We start from the raw sequence: 21,371 nt of genomic DNA on the forward strand, positions 1-21,371 counted from the left end.
TGCTTATAAAAACAGCTCTTAAATTGCTGAAACATCAAGTCAGCTGTTCTTAAGGTGGAAATGGCCAAAAAGTTTGTTCTTTCCTCTTGGGGGAGGTGGGGGTTGGTTTAGAAATCTTGCATTAACCATTTGAGAGTTAAATTTCTTCGAGAAATGTATTCCTTATCATGTCAGCACATAAGAAGTACTACTAGGTATAGTCAAGGCGTATTTTTTCTTCTCTAGATACTAACAGTAAGTATCTCTGGTAATAAAGAAGTTGTACAGTGAAGTGCTTCATTGTGGTGCTTTTATTTGGTTTGTTCAGTCTATACAGAAGAAAATTTAAGATCTTGAAAATAAAATAATCAATCTTGGCCTTTAAAAAAAAAGGAAGTGCATTGTTGCTTACTTGTGCTATTGTCACATATAGACAGTGTTTGGTGACTTGCTTATGCCCAATTTTTGGGATAAAATGGGTTTGTGAATGTCAGCATTCACTTAAACTTGTAAAATGATTCTCTCAGCCTTCCCCTTTTGCAAAGGGAAATACAACTTAAACTTAATTATTCCTTTAAAGATTCTGAAATTCAATAAGTACTTTATTTCTTTATTAATACTCGACTTCTGGGTTTGTAAATTTGCAAGGCTGAAGCTCTGGTAGTTCAGAATTTGCTGATATCTCAGAGGTCCTGAATTTGGAAGAAATGCATTTCTCTTATTTTCTGGATATAGATTCAGGTATTTGGTCAGTCAGCCTTTGCCTGACTGATTTGTCCTAAGTGGGCGGTAATAATTGAGACAGTGAAATTGTGAAACAGAGCAGTTTTCTGCCCATGTATTTAAGAGGGAGTTAGATGAGGTATTAATAGCATATTGATTAAAAGGTTTTTGAAACCGCAAGCTGCAATAAAAGGAGCACCCTAATATTTGCTACTTTAATAGACCAGTTGTGGTCTGAGTACTGAAGTTCTGTGTGTGAAGCAGGGAACAGGAAAGTCATCTTCTTACAATTGTATTGTGAGCGTGATTAGGTGGAAAAACCTCTGGGCACTAGACTTAGCCTTTGCTCAGTTCTTACGGTACAAGTCAAGAAAAAAGTGCATCTGAACTACAACTATTGATAAAGGACAGGAAAAAAGCCACTTCTGCTTAATTGAAGATGATGCTTTTCAAAGAGAAACTCAATGTAGTAAGATCCAATGAGGAAGGATGCATATTTCAGATGCTTAGTGAGACTTCTTTTGGCTTTCTTTAGGCCTGGGAGAGGTAATACTAAGGCAAGCAGTGGAAATGATTGCTTGCCAACTGCATTGGTATTTTTTATGATTGGCTTTAGAGTCTAGCTCAGGGCTGAACTGTGTTCCTCCACGTGACTTCTCTTGATGATAAGAATAAAACTTTTCAGTCTGATGGCAAAGCATAGGTAACTTATCATAAGTTGGAAGCTGTGAAGAACTTCCGCTTATGTGCTAAATAAAAATACAGTAGCTTTTTTTGTTTACTAAAGGGTCTTTAAAGAAGCAGGTAAGTGCTTCTTAGTAGAATTTCCTGGTTACTAAATTGCAAGATTTCTTCTATTTGTGCTTCATATTTGAACCTTCATCGTGGGGGCTGCTTTTCTGGCAATGACACTTACTGTGATTTGAAGGGCTGTACAATTTATCTTTCGGAGGAACAAAATGAAACAGCCTAGTTACATTCTTCCAAGAAGTTTTATCAAATCTCACATCTAAACTAATTTTAAAGTCAGCGTTGCAAGAACTGAACATGTTTTACTGTTCTATCTCCCTTCAAGCAGATAACATGTGAAGCTTTTTCCTTTTCATCCTACTGGGTGGAATAAGGTATTAGCGCATAATGGTTTGTTAAATGTGGTTTTTGCCCTTCTGTTGCTTATGTTTTGCGATTGATTTTTTTGAAGCTTTTGTTTGTTTTATGCAGATGGCTTCTACTTATGTAAACTTAATGTTTGAACTCTTGATAATCCTGCTTTCCTTTTGCATTTCAGTGCAAAAGATGATATTGATATTGATGCCCTTGCTGCTGAGATAGAAGGTGCAGGAGCTGCAAAGGAGCAAGAGCCACAGAAATCCAAAGGCAAAAAGAAAAAAGAGAAGAAGAAACAGGACTTTGAGTAAGTTTGTTTTTTTCCTTTCTGTCTTATTTTATTCCATTATACAAAAACTCAGTTACTTAAGTGCCATAACTTCTTTCTTATTTTAGTGAAGATGATATCCTGAAGGAGCTGGAAGAACTGTCGATAGAGGCGCAAGGAGGGAAAGTTGACAGGGAACCTTCTACAGGAAAGGTGAACACTGAGAGGGAGGTGGGCTATTTAATAGGAAATAGTTGGAATACGAGACACCTCTGTCCCAGAAAAGTTCTAGTGTTGCAGTGTGGTTGGAGATCCTATGTGAAACTTGGCAGCTAGCATGTATTTTTAATTATACTTGATCATATTTTCATAGTAAAGTCAATTGTGAAAGATTTTACCAGAAGCCATGTTTTCATGCTGATAATTATTCAAAGCCAATCAGAATAAATTTTAATTGTGGGCTGAGGAATAGTTATTGTTTTCAGACTTTGTCTTCAATAAGTTTTTCTTGACATCTCTCAATGCTACTTCTTAGCTCACAATAGCAAGTAATTTTTCATGGCTGATTATTTAATTGCTTAATTACCAGGTTGAAAATGACAATGAAGAAAGCTTATCAAAACAAGATAAAAAAAGGAAAGGAAAGAGTAAAAAAGCCAATCTGGAAAATGACTATGACAGTGAGGAAGTGGAAGATAAAGATAAAAAATCTAAAAAAACTCAGAAAGCTAAACAAGACATGCTTTCTGGCAGTGATGATGATGATCATGAGACGCAGCTTAAGAAGGGCAAAGGGAAAACTCAGAAGTCAAATAAAAAGCACGATCTGTCAGAAGAAGATGAAACTAACATTAAGAAAAGCAAAGAGCGTGTGGGGGCAGTGTCTACAGGTGAGAGCGGTGATGAATCAGATGAGGTCTCCCAGTCTAGAAAAGGACAAAAGAAAAACCAAAAACTAAAGTCCGCTCCTGCTGCTGAAAGTGGAGATGATGATGAAGAACCTTCATTCAAAGTAAAAACAGTGGCTCAGAAGAAGGCAGAAAAAAAAGAACGTGAGAGGAAAAAACGTGAGGAAGAAAAAGCCAAACTGAGGAAGCAGAAAGAGAAGGAAGAGTTAGAAGGTGGTAAAGAACCTGCAAAGCTGAAGGAAGCTCCAAAAAAAGCTGAAGAGAAGGCTTCTCCTGAAGTCATGGCAACCCCTGGCCCTGGGGAAAAAGGAGAGACTCCTGCAGGAACAGAGGGTTTGTAACATGGTTTCTAGAACTGTAATTTAGACACTGTAGCTTTTATAAGATGGCCAAAGAGTTGGCAGGCAGCGAGGATGATTTGTTGCTTTATTCTGAATCAGGAATACTAGACATTTGGTAGCCTTGTCTGCCTCTTTGTGTTGGCTCACACGTGGCTGTTTTTTCTGGCCTGTAGTTTGGTCAGGTACATGGGAAAACAAAAGCCAGATGGCGAATTCTCATTACAATATATACTTACAGTTCTGTATTGCAAACATAGTTTTTCACTTCCCAGTTATTCTGTTACTTTAAGGCCCTGACTTTGTAATTTAAGAGACAGGTTTTTTTTTTCATTATGAAGTACTTCTGTAGTAGCCAGTCAAAATGTTCCTCATTTGCTGTTGTTTATCATATTTGAAACATTAATTGAATTTAGAGTATCTTTAAAATTTCTGGGATCTTTGAATGTATGTCTTTTTCTGTAGCTGATGACAATGATGGGGACAAAAAGAAAAAAGACAAGAAAAAAAAGAAAGGTGAGAAAGAAGAAAAAGAGAAAGAGAAGAAAAAGGGTCCCAGTAAAGCCACGGTTAAAGCCATGCAAGAAGCCTTGGCTAAAATGAAAGAGGAGGAGGAAAGGGCAAAAAGAGAGGAGGAAGAACGCATAAGACGACTGGAAGAACTAGAAGCGAAGCGCAAAGAGGAGGTACAGTGTATCTTACTCTGAGGACAGAATACGGGAGAGGGTAATCTTAACCTGTACCCTTGCCGGTGCAGTTGGTGGATTAGTCCTTAATATGTTTCTCATCAAGAGAATATGCACTTGGCCAGCTTTTGTGTAAAGTGTGCTTTAAAATTTCTGCGTGTTTTTTAACCGTTTTCTAGGAACGATTAGAGCAAGAGAGGAAAGAAAGAAAGAAACAGAAGGAAAAAGAGAGGAAGGAGCGTTTGAAGAAGGAGGGAAAACTTTTAACAAAAGCTCAACGAGAAGCCAGAGCCAGAGCGGAGGCTACTCTTAAACTACTCCAAGCTCAGGGTAAGCAGTAAAGTTTAGAATACTACTACTACCCCCCCCCCCCCCCCCCCCCGTCATACCCCTTACTGCTCTGTGTTTGTTTTTTCTGTCTGGAGCTAGGAGGGCAAATACTAAGTAATTCCATGTAAAGGTGCTCTGGGAAAAATCACTTCTTTCCATTGCTTGGCTCGAAGGCCAGGATAAGCAGATGGGCTGTGCTGCAGGTCTTGTAAGACCAGCAGTCTCGATCCTCTTGGATTAATTCATGTGCTTGCTTAAGCAAGTGCATTGTTTTGCCTCAAGTTAGCTAGTGCATGGGAACAGTATATTATCCTCTTGCATTTCCTTCAGGAAAAGGGTATATAGGAGCTTTCCTGCTTTTCAGTCAAATATAATCTAGTTCCATTGCAATGAAGTAAATGTATCCGATGTATTGTAATCCCGTGTTCTAATTTGTTCCTAGTAACTTGTTTGTTCTGTAGGTATTAGAATCCTTCTATTTGTGTGCTGCCACGACTGGACTTTTGTCAAATCTGGACTGTAAATCACACAGTACCTGAAGGAATTTTGGGTGTTTCAGAAGGTGCAGCAGTAATTAATTTGTCTTTGCATCAAACTTCTGTTTTTAATTTAATCCCTTCCAACATTACAGTGCTGTCTTTCTGGTGAGGTGAAGATGAAGCTGATGAATTGAACCTGGCATTATTTTAATACCTAAAAAGGTCTATGTTGTGTGGGGGGAAAACAAGCAAACAAAAAAAACCCCCAAAACTCCCCAAACCCAAAACAAAACCAAAAAACAACAAAAACCCCCAACACTGAGCAATAGGGAAAATACTGTCTGCTGAACAGCCTTAAGCTTTTAAGAAAAGCTGTGCCTCTTAACTGCTCCAGACTGTCCAGACTAGGATGACTGGCAGACTGGTTTTAAGTTAGTTTTAGCACAGCAGACTTTAAATTGGCATATGCTTGCTAAACTTGAGGTATGTGTGTTCATGAAATCCTAGGTAAGTATGTGATAGCTTCAAACCTGGAGTCTTAGGATCAGATTTTTTTTTTTCCCATTAGTAATCTAACTTCTTCTTGAGAGCATTCAGAGTATCTGAAGAACTATACTTTTCTCAAGTTTTGCAGCTTTTGAAAATCAGACTTTTTAAAAAGATAAAATATGCATCGAACTTACTTTCCATTCTCTTCCTTCCTCCACCTTGCAATTCTGGAAAACGTGTTCTCATTTAAATCAAAGCTTATGTTTAGTACTTAATCGCCTGGATTTTCTTTCTAACAGTTTTTTTTTTTTTTTTTGCAGGTGTTGAAGTGCCATCCAAAGACTCTGTGCCAAAGAAGAGGCCAATATATGAAGACAGAAAGAAAAAGAAGCAGCAGCAGCCAGAAAATAAAGAAGGTGTGGTTTGCATATAGGGATACTTAATAGATCAGTCACAGTTCCGGAAGTGTTTGTGGAATAAATCGGCTAATTCTAAACTAATTGCACTTCAGGGTGCCTGTGAGGTTCTTTTGACACCCCTACACCCACATGCAAGTGCTGATGTATTAGGATCCTAAAGTTGTTTTGAAGACTGCTCACTTAATCCTTTTGTTTTACAACCTACTTGACTGTTATTTTTTTTCCAAACCTGAGTATTTTCTTTAGACTTTCTAAATGTTGGAGATGTACAGAAGGTAAAGGCTTTTTACGAATGTGAGGTTGAATGCTTTGTGTGCATGTGTAGGTTAAACAATGTAGTGTAACTACACAATGTAGTGTAAGTAATAATGACTTGTGATTAAGTCTAAGTTGATGTCCCAGGATGAAAGGAGGTTGATCCTAGTTTTAGTACTTTTCTTTTAAGTTGGAGACAGTTTTGTTTGTTTGTTTTCTTGTATATAAAAACAGTTTTCAGGGCACGAGTAGTTCAGAGAGCTTGCATTTTTGAAAGCTTATTGCACTAGTTAGACATAGTGTGAATGTGTCTGAATTTTTTACTTTTGTGCTTCGTGGTTTTCCTGTGGGGGTATTGCTGTGGCTCTTCTCGAGACTGTTCCTTAGTTTAAACAAAACTAAACCCCCTTGCATCAGTTTTTTTGTTATTTAGCTGGGTTTTATTTTACATTCGACATGAGAGTTATGTGGCTACTTACCACTTAAGAAGGAATGTGTGTAAAGAATTAAGAACACTGCTTATCTGAATTGTATCAGTGATTTTTTTTTTTAATATGGAACAGTAGAGCAAGAATGGGTAGTTCATTAGTATTACTTCATTTTTCTCTTGTCTTTTAAAGAAAACAAGTTTTTTAGTGTTCAAAAGCAATGGTAATCCTCTTAGCCAATAACTGACCTATCACATAAATCTGTTTAACTGCTTAGAACGCCAAATGTTTTTCAAATCAGCCACATGCTCTAACTTTTGTTTCAGCTCAGTAAGTGGGAGTTCAGTTAGTTTGGTATTAAATAAATTCAGATTTCATTTACTTGTAACAGCACAACTTAAAAATGGAACTCAAATGCGAAGCTGTGTCTCTAACTAAGTTGGTTTGCACTTTGGAAGAATGTAGCAACCAATTTGCTTTCTTGCAATTTCAGAAAGTGTGGAGGTAACTTCCCCAGCTGAAGATGCTGTAGAACTGGAAACACCAGTAAAAGAAGAGACTCCTCTTCCAGTAGAGCCAGGTTAGTAGTAATGCTAATAAACTTAAAACACACAAGACGACTGTGGCAGTACTGCAATGGTAGGTATTGTACCTTGTTGGATGGGTGCTGAGTGTTCGTCCTTTCTTGAGGTAGTTGCTGGATTTTTTTTTCTTCTTCTAAGGGAGGAACTGATGGAATTTTATGGAATAAAAAGGCATGAAGCTTCAGAATGAGGCTGTAAATGTCCCTTAGGCTGGGTGAGCTCCAGTGTTCGATTGGCTTAGGCAACTATCTCAAATAAGCACATTCAGTGCCTTATGATTAGCTCCCTTGACTTTTCATTTGCTTTCTAAAAGGCTGTTCTGTTAGTGGTTAGGTGGGGGTAGGGAGGGGATATGCTGCTTCTAGTATTGGTACTGCAATATTCACAGGGATTGTATTCTTGATGCCAAACGTTTTGCTTTCACAAGTGCTGAATACAGTGGATGTGGGTTAGCCTGTGAAACTTGAGTATCAGCATAGCAAGCGATTGTTGCCCTCATTTTTGCCTACACACAGTACTTGTTTTGGCAAAATCAGATTGTACTGGACTTCTTCCTCAGCAAGGAGACTGTTCCAATTTTTACCCTTATTCTTAAGTCAGACAAATACTGACAAAATTGCCAGCTTTTTGAAAACAAAACTGAATGTGTACTCTAATTCTAGCTTGACTTACCTCTTGAAAGAGCAATTCTATTGCCATAAAATAGAAGGGCTCACTGGCAGAACAGTAGTTCCCAGTTAATGTTCTGGCAGTGGGGAACTTACACTTCATTTCAAAGAGATAAAATTTCATGACGCTCCGTGCGCTGCAACATATATATTATTTAATGCCTCTTTTGGAGAGGGTTAAAAGTTTGCGTTTTTCCATTTGTCTGTTATATCAGGAGACCGCAGCTCTTAATATCTGACTGAATTCCTGCTGGAATGAATATATTTAATGCTTCTGGAATCCATGGTGCAATTATGTTAAGGCACCTGGAGTCCTAAAATAGAACTTTTTATAGACAATTTGTTACTTTCCCGCTAATTAAAATTAATACTGTAACCCAACTTGTTTTCTTGTTTCTCTGTCACTTGGTTACATATGGCTGACTGTTAATCGGGCAGCTCCTTTCAAGGAACGTGGTTATGGTAGAGGTTTGCGTGGCATGCATTATGCAGGCAGTTGCATGATACGCAGTCAGGAACTAGACAAGTAGGTTAGCTGTGTCTTCCAAAAATACGCTTTGCTAGGCAAAGATGCTAGCACTATAAGATTTTGTGGAGAGAATGGAAGATTATTTTTTAAGTGTGCAGCATTTTCTGTTTGGGGAACATGGAGATAATTTGGTAGGATTATGATAGCAGCAAACTTGTAAGTTGCAGTTGCCAATATGTCAAAGGAAGGGGCATCTAAAAATGTTGTATGTTGCTGGGTTGTTTTTCTTTTCCTCTAATGTTGGGTTTCTTAGTTTCAGAAGAAAAGGAGGAAGAAGAAGAAACGGAAGATGCGGGTTTGGATGACTGGGAAGCTATGGTTAGTGATGAAGATGAAGAGAAAGGTGGGCATGTAAATACCAAACTGATGCTTTTTCTGATTAAGAGGTTTCTTTGGGCTGAGTTTCTTGTTTCCATAGAAAACAATAGTGTATTTAGATTCTCTCCCTGCCCCATTAGGTAAATTGTGAGGCAAGTGTGATGATAAATAAATACAAGATCCTCTTCTCAAAGGCAGAGCTTTCAGAAACTGCACAAATACTGCTCAAGAAGACCTTTTGGAAATACTCATATGTGCAGTTATCACCTAAAATAAATCAGTTGGAATTTCTTGTTCGTTTTTATGGGAGTAAAAATCCTCTCCTCTTAATACGTGGTTAAACCACCTCTGGGAGTTTAGGAAAGCCTTTTACCTGGTACTGTATTTCTCTAGTAACCATTCCAAAGCTTTAACAGCTTTTACTTGGCAACATCTAGGAGAGTACCTTTGAGACAAGTTCTGAAAGAAGCGGGGGACTAAGACAGTGTGAAGGTTAGTATGCATGCATTATAGTAAGTTCTAGATACCTTCTCTCATCTGCTCCTTTGAGGAAGAAAGGAAGTATTTCCAGAACACTCATATTCTTGTGCATATATGCCAAAGCCCATATTCTGTCTGTGGCCAACAGCAATGTTTATGGGGAAGTTAGAGCTGCGCAAGAACTTGGGGATAACTTCTCAGGTCCTTTCTTCCAGTGGTGGAGAAAGCCGTATTGCTGCGAGTCATCCTGAACAGGAGTTGATTACTGTTCTTAGCACTTCCATGATGTGTCTTCATTGCTTCTGAAGATGACTGTTCATCAAGTATTTTTTGGCTTGCTCAGCCTTATACTTCCAGCACCTGTGCTTTCAAGTGTAATGCTTTACGTACATATATGTACAGCAGTATGGATTTTATTTCAGCACAGGTGTGTATTCCTGTGGTGCTGGACTGTTCTACTTGGAGTACTGAGGGCTGCTCACCTTCTTGAAAGTCTGTTTTAGTCTGTCCTGGGGAGAATGTTGCATCCCACTTCTTGCTGCTTGGATTTGAAGGATCTGCCAATGTGATCCAGAAAAAGAGCCTGCCTAGGAATTAGATTTAGTATTTTACTAAGCTGATGGACTTTCAGCAGAGCAAGAAAACATAACTAATCTCTGAGAGCAGTGAGCCTCCTAGCAACTCTGGAAGGAAGAGAATGCATGGCTTTAAAGTGGTCATTAGATTGTCTCTTACGATTTTGCAAGTATGATAAATGGGAAGCTTTCAAAGAAAGAAAATTACTTTTTGATAGTTCTTTTTGTTTGTTTACTGAAGAATTCCTCTGAAAAATAGTTAATTTTCTCTGAACAGTCTAGGAAAGCCTTGAGATGAGACTTTTAAAGATGTAGAAGAGACCATTGGTTCTGATTGTTACTTCTGCTTAAGTGGGCATTCCTGATCAGTAATACACAGAACCCATCTTGTCTTGAATTTTGAGTATTTTGGCTTTCTGTTCAAAGGTGTGAGTGCATTCATTCCTTTATGAAGTGCTCACAGCTGTAAAGAATGTCACTTTATCTGAATATTTGCAAATGATATCAACTGTAAGTGTGCTGATAACATAATTACTCCCCCCACCCCAAACTCACTCTGCTTGCACAGATTGTAAACGCAAGTCAGCAGCTCTGAACATGAAACGCTTTTTTATATTGAAAGCTGAAAAATGATCTTGACTAGCACTTCTTGAATGGAACCTACTCTCAGTCCTCACTCTTCTATAGTAGTCTCTCTTTTTTTTGTTGTTGCCCTCTCCCCCACAAGTGTGAATTTAATACAGAATTTTTACTTTAAATTTTGTGGTTTTTTGACAGAGAGCAAACCTGTCCACATTGAAGTCAAAGAACAAAATGAAGTGGATGAGGAAGAGGAGGAGGAAGAAGATGAGGATGAAGAGGAGGAAGAGAGTGACGAATCTGAAGATAGTGAAGGGAGTGAAGATGAGGACGAAAAGACTTCAGATGAGAGAGAGGCAGACTCCCAAGCTATTGGAAAACAATCTGTGGAAAAAAAGCCCAGCAAGGAGATTAGCTCTGATTCCGAGTACGACTCTGATGATGACCGCACTAAGGAAGAGCGTGCTTATGACAAAGCTAAACGGAGAATTGAGGTATTGAGATACAGCTTTATTTGAACAGCTGGACTCTTGTGTTGTGTAAGAAACAAGTTAATCTTCAGTTCATTGAAAGGCCTTTTAACCATATTTGTCAAAACGATGGCTGTGTCATGACTAATATTTAGGCAGGTCCAGAAATGGGGTTAATTAGGAAAAAAGACTTGTTTTTGCCTGAAGCTCAAGTATTTGATTTTAGACAACTTGATCACAAAGAATGTGCATTTCAGTGTCATTCCCCTCCACCTCTTCCCCTCCTGGAGAAAGAGGCTTGTATCCTTTACAGATAGATATTTCAGAGTTTTAAAAGATGTATTTCTAAACTTCTCAGCATTTTTGTGGCTGCTAATTTCCTTACACAAGATGCTTCCTCAGAATGCACCATCAACAAAGCTACATTTTAGTGGATATAACTACTTAGGCTACTAGACTGTAACTGAAAACAAAAAACAAAAACGTAACCGTTAGTTGTAAATTTTTGATTTGCCAAAAGAGGGATGACAGACCTTGAATTGCCTTGAAAATTCAAGTCTCACAGTAAACTCTGTTTTATGTAGATATGTAATCAAGTCAAGAGGTGAGCTGTGGGTTTTGGTTTATACTTACCAATTTTTATGTGTCTTTTACATAGAAGCGACGAGCTGAAAACAGCAAAAATATGAACACTGAAAAGCTCAGAGCACCGGTTATCTGCGTCCTGGGGCATGTAGACACAGGCAAGACGAAAATTTTGGATAAGGTAAGATGTGAATATGAAGGTACTGCCTGTGCATCTTGTTTATGCATGGGGTTTTTTGGTTGAAAATATAAATAATTAAATTGTACTCAGAAATGACTTTAGTCTCTTACATGTAAGTATTTCTGGTCTTTTTTGTCTTTAGCTCCGCCATACTCATGTGCAGGACAGTGAAGCTGGTGGTATCACTCAGCAGATTGGTGCGACTAATGTTCCCCTTGAAGCTATTAATGAGCAAACTAAGATGGTGAAAAATGTAAGTTATAGCACTTCAAAGACTGTTTTTTCATTTTTTTTTTTATATGAAATGTAAACTAGTTAAGGCCTTGTGAGATTTCCTGATGTGGGCAGATGTACTTTCCCCCCATCTCTAATATTGAGGTTGATTGGTTTTTTTTAATTCCTATCCTCCCCCCGACGCACAGGGAAGCTGTCTCATTTTTCATTCTAGTTGATACATTTGGTTGTGGTTAATGCATTGCCACTTCTTCAGAAAAATACACAAATACTGCTTACTCTGTTCTGGACAGTACACATATGTACATAGACTGCTTATTTGTCAATATTTTGATTGTAAATTGAGACTTTTGAAACTTACTGAGTATATTTTCTGTTAAAAACTTACCTTTTTACTGTGTGTGCTGAAATTGGGCCAATTCCTGGGTGATAAATTTTATTGTGTTACAGAAATAGTAACTGTTCTGTATTGCTTGTTTTGCTTGCAGCAGCAGCTGACTGAAAAACCTTGGTAGTGATGGCTTTTTCCAAGATTTTACTCAATTTATTAAAAATGTAAAGTCAGTGGAGAGGAGGAAACGTTCAAGACAAGGATGATAAATCTCACTAGCCCAAACTATTTTTCCCTCTGTAGGCTGCCTTGTCTTACAAATTTTAGCTGAACTTACAGCCACTTGATACCTAGGGGAATGTGCTGCGTCATATTTTTTTTTATATTGAAATGAACTTTGGCTGATTTGGTTTATAGAGGGTGCTGGCCTTTCTTAAAATATGTATCTGGATTTTTGAAGTGAAGGCTGTCAGTAGTGCTGCCAGCTCTTCAGGGTTTTTTCTTCTTGTGTAATCTTTACAAGATGGCTAATATTTTGAAATGTTAGTTTGACAGAGAGAACATAAAAATTCCAGGCATGCTGATAATCGACACTCCAGGACATGAGTCTTTCAGGTAATGTTTTCTCACAATATAGTACTTCCCAGAAGTGACGGCTAAAGCATCTGGACATATTTTTAACAAAGTGCTAGGTCTTTGCCTAATCCATTGTGTTCTCACTTTAAAAACAAAACAAACAACCTGAAGTAGAGGAATAAGTGGATTTGCTTAGTTTGCAGGTGCTTTTTATATCTGATTAATTGGTGGCCTTTCATATTGATTAATGTTCTGTCTTCATACCAGTTGAGCCATGAATATCTGAAAAAGCATGGAAATAACTTTTTTCTTAATAGTTAGTGTAAGAGGAAAGACGGAAGCAGGAAGCTAGCTGGAGAAGAAAAGGTGAGGATTTCAGGTGACCTAAGTATTCTGCTACGAAAAATTAAAACTTCTGTCCTAGCCTCCAGTTCACAGTGTCCTGGTTAGGGTAACTGAGTTCAAAAGACTGGAAGTAACCAATTGCACAAGTCAGCTGAGTCTTAGCAGAGATCATGTGCTGTCTAGGAACACCAGTGGCATGCAGGCAAGCCACTAAATCAACTTTTAAGTTTAAAACATGATATGCGTAACTACTCACTGAGGTAGTGCTCAGGTGAAATCTCCAAATAGAAGGATTAAAACTTTCATGTGACATTCTTAAACATAAACCTCTGCAAGCATTGAAATGCCATGTCTTGGGGCACTTGGTAACGTTCTGATCAGTTCCTCGGCATCATACCACTTACAGCTCTTCATCTTCTAGCCAGGTTTTGTTTGACACCAAAGATGTCTGATAATCTTAGTGTTTACGTAGTATTGTGTAATAAACAGTCTTGTTCAGGTTTTGCACTCCTGTATTTCACTGTAATGGTCTAAATTCTCACTCAGAAAAAATCAGAACATAACTTGTAAAAATATATAATAATAGGAAAACTCTTGGGAGAATAATAGTTTCTTATTTTTGCTTACACATACTCTAATATATTCTGTTAAATGGAATTTACACAGTGTGATTTGAATATTTTTTGATATAGTTACGTTTTTGAGGGAAAAATAACTACTTGATCAGCTTTAGCTTTTTGTTGGTCAATGTAAGTTTGACATTGTATTTGATGTTTTTATTAAAGTTCTGTTGCTAAATGGCTGATTTTTTTTTTTTTCCCCCTCTTAACGCCACAGCAATCTAAGAAATAGAGGAAGCTCACTTTGTGATATTGCTATACTTGTAGTTGACATCATGCATGGTTTGGAGCCACAGACAATTGAATCAATAAATCTGTTGAAGTCAAAGAAATGCCCCTTTATAGTAGCTCTTAACAAGGTAAGATAGCTTTTTACTCTAATAGCATGTTTTTCTACTCTTAATACTGTATTTGGCATTTGACAGTTTTCTGTTTTTTCTTCCATGAACTTGAATTGTTTGTGTAAAGTCTGAAGCAGTGGTTCTTAGATCCTCTCTTGCATTTTTCATGTCCTTGATACCCCAGTGGCTTAACAGAAGCTTTGCAGAATGAGCATTAAGATTGAAGGTTGTTGGAACTGAGGAGGCCATTATCTCATTGCTCAAAACAGCTGCTTTTTTAAAAAAACCTATTGGATGGAGAGGTGTTAAAGCCTACAGTGAGCCTGAGATTAAATAGCCAAGAGTTCTTGCATTTCAGGTTATAGTTCTATCATTTGACCAGGTTATAATTCATTTTCTAAAGGCATGATTTTGATCTGTACAGCAAATGTAATAGTTTCTTGGACTAAGTCCATCCTGCTTTGAAAACTTCCTTAAGGAAGTATTTCTGAAGTATGCAGTTGTGTCTTTTGAACAATCCCCCTGTGATCCCTTCTCTGTAGCAACATGGGAAAGGGTCCAAATTCACCAGTAAATGTTATAAGTTCTTTGTAAAACTAGTACAGTCTCTTTTAGGGAAAAAAAAAACCCAAACTTCTTTTTTTTGGTGTATGTGAAGCTGCCTATGGCTCTCTTTCTTCTGAATGTTTTACCTTAAAGTTGATATAATTAATGTATATAAACTTTTCCCATATGAACCTAGATTATTATAGCTTGAATTTTTAAAACCTGAAGTAGTATCGCTATCATGAAATACTGCCCGACATTGGGTAAATATATAAACAGAGACAAATATAGCAGCTAAAGGAAATAAGATTTAATTTGCTTACTGGAGCAAATAGGTGGCTAGCTATGTTGGCTGGTAAAGTATTTATCACAGATGATGTGGCATAAGCATAAAGATGCCCTTTAGTAAGCTGCATAAGATGACATATTACTGTATTTTTAAGATTGATAGGTTATATGACTGGAAAAAAAGTCCAGATACAGATGTAGCTGTCACCTTAAAGAAGCAGAAAAAGAATACGAAAGATGAATTTGAAGAACGTGCAAAAGCTATCATAGTGGAATTTGCGAAACAGGTAGGCTGGAATAGTGAAAGTTCTTTGGTTAACCAAAGCGATAGTAAAGATGGTGGGTGGGTGGTGTGGTTTGTCTGGGGTTTTTTGTTTTGTGTTTGTTTGTTTTTTTTCTTTCTTTCTTTCCACAAAACAACTTGGAATATCAAGAAAACTGTTGCATCTCTTCTGAGACATCAGTGTTTACCTCTCGTAAACCAAACTTTGTTGTTGCTAAATTAATCTCTCTTAACTGCTCCATCTTTAGAGTGCTAGTTTGGAGAAAAGTAGCAGCTAACCACTGTGCGTGGTCAGTGGAGTCATGAATAGCAGATTTTCTGCCCCTATTCTTTCTCTCTTTGGGAATCGCCTGGGAGAATTCCATCTGCCTCTGGTTCCCTTGAATGCTGGCAGGCCATGAATCGCATCGGTTGTGGGAACTTCTGTTGGCAACATACAATGCTGTCTAGAAGCTAGATGTGGTAGTTAGCTTTGTAGAGTTATCCCATACTGCTTCCAAGTGTGGGTTGAGGCTTCATGTTCCATGGCATACTGTCAGTAACAATGTTTTTCTTAAAATTGGGATTTAAAAAATGCAATCGTAATTGACTGGGGTTGAATGTTACTGTTAATACTGATGTGTATATATGTTTTTCCCTATATAACTATCAATCCTGATTCCAGGGCTTGAACGCTGCCTTGTTTTATGAGAATAAGGATCCCCGCACTTTTGTTTCTCTTGTACCTACCTCTGCTCACACAGGGGATGGCATGGGAAGTCTGATAGCTCTTCTCGTTGAGCTAACGCAAACTATGCTGACCAAGAGACTGGCTGAGTGTCAGGAGCTGAGAGCTCAAGTCATGGAGGTAATTCAGCAGCTGTTCTTTGAAGTTCTAAAGAATTCCATTCAATTCTTTGAAGTGCTTAAATAAGGAGTAACTTTTTTTCCCCTTTCATTCAGGTTAAAGCACTGCCAGGCATGGGCACTACCATAGATGTTATTTTGATTAATGGACGCCTGAAAGAAGGAGACACCATTATTGTTCCTGGGGTAGAAGGTCCTATAGTAACTCAGATTAGAGGTCTTCTGCTACCTCCTCCTATGAAGGAGCTACGAGTTAAGGTATGGAAACTGGTTCGTGTATTGACATTTAGAGAAGATTTAGAACCAGGGGAAAAAAAAAATCAAGTTTTATAAAAAAATGAGAACGTAGTAGAGTGCAGTTATATTGGCAGTATCTAGGGATGACTTAAAGGGGAAGACAGTGCACATCCAGCGTTCTTGTGAATGTACTTGTATATACCTGTTGGTGTGTCTGTTAGAACAGTGGCAAAGAAAAGGATGAGGGAGCTGTCTTGCAGTGAGGGGTAAGATGTGTATGTTTTAATGAGAGATGCAAGCACGTGGCTACGTGTGAGAGGGAGATACCCATCTTAGATGGAAATTGGAGTGCACTAGTGCAGTGACTTCTGAGCTAAAGTATGTATTATTAGTAAAAAAACCACTTTTACTAACAAAAATCATATACACTTAAATTTGAGAAAAGTGAGCAAGTGAGTTTGTAGGAGTAGCTGGTGAGTGGCGATGACCATGACCTCTGCAGAATCTGCAGCCTTTTGTCATTTTCAAGAGTTGTTGGAGGTTTTGCTCTCCTGGTCTTAGACTGGGGAGAGACACTGAATTTGAGATCCTGCCTGTATTGCTTTCCATGAAAGCAGGAGGAGAGCCACAGAAACTAAAGGCTATAAATACATTAATACATGCATTAATACATACAATTGAAAGACGATGAAGAGATCTGCTCTGATTTTTCCTGTTTAAAAGGGAAGGAATAAGTGTCTGCACAGGTTTTGCTTAAGGCAAAGAAAACCATACAGATGACCTAGGTGAATGTAACGGGACAGGCCTTAAAGGTTTGGTTTAGTGGTGGAAAACTGGTGTCGGGGTCCTCATCTAAGGCCGTGACAATTTTGGCGTGCTTCATTTCATTGGAGAACTGTGTCGCTGCAGGCCGCTGTAGTCCTTAGTGTTTAATCTAGTTCCTTCCTGCAAACTTAGATACTCTTGTAAAGTAGTACTAATAATTGCTGGGGCCTGGGCTGACGTTGGCGTTCCCTCTCTGCCATGGTGATCCTCTGTCGCGAGACCATCGTGGCCTCGGAGGTGCTGAAGGATGCAGTGCTGACGCTGAGGTGGAATCTGAGCAAGAGCTTCTTGGCCTGTTTTAAATAGGAAGACAAGAGGCACCGTTTCCACTTGTGTGTATGGCAGTCCTACGCCTGTGGGGTAGGACAGCTGCCTTGGGGAATCTAAGTCAGGCTTCCCGCGCTGGAGCGCAGCTTTACAGTAATAACTCGATAATGGCTAGAGAGTGGCAAAAGGAAGATTGATGTTTATGCTTAGGTTATGTTCTTTGCTTTGTTGGAAGCTGTTGAATGTATTCTGGTACCGTGAAGAATGAATTGAAAGCATTTCCATCTATTTGCTTCCCTGTATTTAAAGCACAAGATAAACTGGTGTGTGAAACTCTTAGGAGACAGAAGGTTGTTCGTTTTTGTGGGACCGAATAGCAACGTAACAGATCAGAGGTTCCCATCAACAAGATCTTCGGATGAGTTTCTGCACTTTGGTGGGAGATGGATATAGGGTACCAGCACCGAGATGAAGAGCACTGGATTTGGGAACCTTTAGCTGGGGAAGTGGATCTAGGGGAGCTGGGGTTTTTTTGAAGCAGGCAGCGAGGGTACATTTCAATTCAGCCTGTCCATGGGGAATTGTCACCCTTGAAATAAGACCCAGATTTTGGGGTGGAGGGCTAAAGAATAGAGGCTTACAGAAACAAAGTGCTTACTGAGGAAGGAAGCTGCCTTGCAGTTTCAAGAAAAGGACAGGACATCTCCTAAACAAAAGAAATGAGGAAACAAACTGGAAAATCCCTCTAACGTTGATTTAAACAGAAGTAAGTGCTTCTGTGATGCCCCTGAGTGGCAAGAGATCTTTGAGGTTCCCCTGGGCGGGGAGGAGCATCTGGGAAGTGGAGCATGGAGCTGTGTACATGAGCAGGCTGGGTGGGAAGCCTCCAGTGGGAGAATGAGACAGCTCTTCCTGCACAGGGCCTTGGGCTCTGTCAGCTAAGCTTTCGTGCGTTGGTTGGGCTGTCAGCATCTTCCCCTTACTTCCCTATGGGGCTGCATTTGTGTGGTGGGGTGTTTTTGTTTGGTGTTTTTTGTTTGTGGTTTCTTTTTTTTATTAGCAAGCAGCTGCCTATCACTGCTTGCTCTTTTCTAGTGTATATATTCCTTTTTGGCTGCCTTCTCTGTTTTTAGTCTATTGCCCCTGCGCTGCCCCCCTTGGAGGGGGGCACAGGAGGGGTTGGGAAGGTGTCTGGTGGGAGAGGAGCATGCAGGCCGAAACACGTGTGCCAGGAATGTGAAGTAGGGAAAAATCACAGATGAAAGATGGGAGCTGCTGGACTTCACTGTCATGCTATGTGCTGTGCTTGCTGGTGGCAAGTTCTTCAGCTGCTCAGCACTACTTTGTGTTGCTGTGCAGCATCTATCTGAACTCTTTGCTATTGTGTATTCTCCTTTTCAGAACCAGTATGAAAAGCACAAAGAGGTCGTTGCTGCTCAAGGTGTGAAGATTCTTGGGAAAGATTTGGAAAAAACATTGGCTGGTTTGCCGTTGCTTGTAGCTTATAAAGAGGATGAAGTCCCAGTGCTCAAGGTGAGATGGCTGATGTTGAAATAAGACGCTTAAACTGAGAGCAACTGAGTTCTCTGGTGACGAATCTCATTCAAACCTTGAGAGCTCCGCGTGCAAGTAACTTGCTTTTTTTGGTTGCGTTTTAAAAACTGTCACAATAACGTGCTGTAGCCTTGTGTCCATGTGAAGCGTTAGTGTGGTTACGTTTTTAGTATCTTGACCCTTAGCTTTTCCCTGGTATGTTGCTGGGGTGTCTCTGCTGGTCGAATAAGGTTTGAAAACAAGCATCATAGTGTAGTTTGACTCTATGTTAATTACTGATTTGGTATTTGTAGTAATTTATGCATATATTTCCATTACATTATATTAGGCAAATATCTGCTAGTGGAGTCCTTCAAACTATCATAATTGCAAAGCTGATTTAAGACTTCCGTAGTAAGTTTCTTTGGGAACTTACACTTTAAAAATGGCAGAGGAAAGAATGTAGCTATCTTAAAACCAAAATTGAGGCAAGATGCTCCTGTTCTCCAAAGCGAGGAAGTTAGTTTAAAAAGGAAACTCACATGTTGATAGTTCACTTTTAACCATAGTTTTACTTTAGCCTTTTGTCTACTTATCTTGCCTCTGAAGGGAGGTTAATTTTTCAGGTCCTCCAAATACAGACCTCGTTTCTGGGTACATGTGAGTATGTATGTAAAGCGCACTAGTCATAGATACGCGAGGGCTTAAAGTAAACGGCAGCACCCGTTCATCTGGCAGAGGAAAAGACCGAGTGGGTTCAAAAGGCGTGGGCTCTTAAACGTTTAACTTCTCTGAAAGCAGCAAAATGGCCTTGCTGCTGTTGCATCCTCTGTTTTGTACCTAGGCCCAAAGAGTGTTCCGAATTCTTTCCAGCTCAGGGTTTTAGGAGTGCCTGCTTCTATTGTTGATCCTCAGTTAGGCAACCAGCGGCGTTGCCACACGCTGCGGGGCGTTCGCGGACGCAGCCTGGCCAGGAGAAACTTAGAGTGCTGGGGAGAGCAAGGCGCGGTCTGCAGCGAAATGTTACTGGCTCTCAAGATGGGCATCTGCTTTGTGTTACGTGATCACCTTCTTGCAAAATCCTCCAGGCTAGTTCAGTACAGGCTTTCCCAATGCCAGAAACAAGCAGCAGTCTGTCACAGGGCTGTGCGTGACCTATACTGCAAGCCTCTAACTCGGTACCTATGAGTACGGCTGTCGCATGCTTTCAGCAGCTCATGAACAGAAAGACTTTGTACCCTGAGGCATAATAGCAATAGAGCTAAAACTTGGGTTTTTTTCTTCTTTTTTTTTTCTGAAGGATGAACTAATACATGAACTGAAGCAAACACTGAATGCAATCAAATTAGAAGAGAAAGGTGTTTATGTCCAGGCTTCTACTTTAGGCTCTTTAGAAGCATTACTTGAATTTCTTAAAACATCAGAAGTGCCAGTAAGTACTTCGATGCTGTGCCTGATGTTGTTGTTTCTACATTTTAGTTGATAACTGTTTCCTTTCGACTCAGAAAGATTAGTGACTGATCTGTGTGGCTTTCCTCTTCATCAGTATTCAGGAATTAATATAGGTCCTGTCCATAAAAAAGACGTTATGAAGGCATCGGTTATGTTGGAGCACGACCCACAGTAAGTAACTTCTTTGCTTCACTATGCTGATAAACGCGCAGTGGTGTTGCAGGAAGGCCCCCTCCTTCGCTCCGGTTCTACGGTCGGTCTGGCAAACTGTTTGACTTATTTTTACTTACAGATACGCAGTCATTCTGGCATTCGATGTGAGGATTGAACGGGATGCACAGGAAATGGCCGACAGTTTAGGAGTTCGAATTTTTAGTGCTGAAATAATTTATCACTTATTTGATGCCTTCACAAAATATAGACAAGACTACAAAAAACAGAAACAAGAGGAATTCAAGTAAGTTAGAGCAATCCTATTCTGGATGCTTCCCAGATAACAGTCTCTCTTAATTGTTTTATTAGAAATGAAATCGTTTAACTTCTTGTTTCCACGTTCTTACTTAGCATGTAGCTCTGATGGGAAGGAAGGAAAGGAGGAAGAGGATAGGACAGTAACTCCAGGATAATTGTAAGCCTAATCTGGGATTAGGCTTAGTAGGGTGAGAGCTGTGAAGCAGTTATAAGATTTAGCTAAAACTATCATGTAATGTCGGGTGTTGTTATTAAGGTTTGCTTTGTATACTTGGCTTCTGTTCCTAGCTTGTGACAGATGGGTTAGTCTTGCCGAGTTAAGAAACAAAACTAAAGGGATTTGGATTCTATTGTTTCATATTTATGGAATTCCAGCGTACAGGGCTTAATTCTGACTGCAGTAACACAAATATGCAACCATTTAAGAATTTATAGGGACCCAAAATTAATTTTTGGAATCCGTGTCATTGGCTGATCCTCAGTAAAGTAAGGACAGACAAAATGAATGAAAATGTATTTTGTTTCATACTGATCCCAATTTGAGTTTGCATACCTCAGCATTCAGAGGTATTTGTTCACTTTACAAACAGAAATTTTTAATTTTTGGAGTCCCTGTGATGGGTTGAGGCAATAATATTTCTATTTCTGTGTTCTTCTGAGACTATAATTATACTGTAAAATTACTGTTCCGTTGGGCTTGGTCTTAGTTGACTGCCGAAGGCAGTCGAAATAACACCCATACCAGCCATGCTTGATTATCGTTCCCTACAGGTCTTGAAGGTCAAGTATTGACTAGAG

The 21,371-nt window shown here is 39.2% G+C and overlaps 1 protein-coding gene across 1 annotated transcript in view; it reads left to right on the plus strand.

Moving 5' to 3' along the window:
• Nucleotides 1-21,371, plus strand: part of EIF5B (eukaryotic translation initiation factor 5B) — a 36,631-nt gene that overhangs the window by 12,502 nt on the left and 2,758 nt on the right. The window contains exons 2-21 of the mRNA XM_087759244.1: nucleotides 1,991-2,116; nucleotides 2,206-2,290; nucleotides 2,667-3,318; nucleotides 3,789-4,009; nucleotides 4,189-4,339; nucleotides 5,628-5,723; nucleotides 6,903-6,989; nucleotides 8,444-8,533; nucleotides 10,341-10,636; nucleotides 11,271-11,378; nucleotides 11,521-11,631; nucleotides 12,491-12,558; nucleotides 13,702-13,843; nucleotides 14,815-14,946; nucleotides 15,607-15,789; nucleotides 15,885-16,046; nucleotides 18,519-18,650; nucleotides 19,951-20,082; nucleotides 20,197-20,273; nucleotides 20,395-20,559. Of these exons, the coding sequence (XP_087615370.1) occupies nucleotides 1,991-2,116; nucleotides 2,206-2,290; nucleotides 2,667-3,318; nucleotides 3,789-4,009; nucleotides 4,189-4,339; nucleotides 5,628-5,723; nucleotides 6,903-6,989; nucleotides 8,444-8,533; nucleotides 10,341-10,636; nucleotides 11,271-11,378; nucleotides 11,521-11,631; nucleotides 12,491-12,558; nucleotides 13,702-13,843; nucleotides 14,815-14,946; nucleotides 15,607-15,789; nucleotides 15,885-16,046; nucleotides 18,519-18,650; nucleotides 19,951-20,082; nucleotides 20,197-20,273; nucleotides 20,395-20,559 (3,216 nt within the window). The remainder of the gene's footprint in view (nucleotides 1-1,990; nucleotides 2,117-2,205; nucleotides 2,291-2,666; nucleotides 3,319-3,788; nucleotides 4,010-4,188; nucleotides 4,340-5,627; nucleotides 5,724-6,902; nucleotides 6,990-8,443; nucleotides 8,534-10,340; nucleotides 10,637-11,270; nucleotides 11,379-11,520; nucleotides 11,632-12,490; nucleotides 12,559-13,701; nucleotides 13,844-14,814; nucleotides 14,947-15,606; nucleotides 15,790-15,884; nucleotides 16,047-18,518; nucleotides 18,651-19,950; nucleotides 20,083-20,196; nucleotides 20,274-20,394; nucleotides 20,560-21,371) is intronic.

Source organism: Nipponia nippon, unplaced genomic scaffold (genome assembly GCF_047370975.1).
Source record: "Nipponia nippon isolate SJK-2023a ecotype South Korea unplaced genomic scaffold, ASM4737097v1 scaffold_2, whole genome shotgun sequence".
In the NCBI taxonomy this organism is placed as follows: Eukaryota; Metazoa; Chordata; class Aves; order Pelecaniformes; family Threskiornithidae; genus Nipponia; species Nipponia nippon.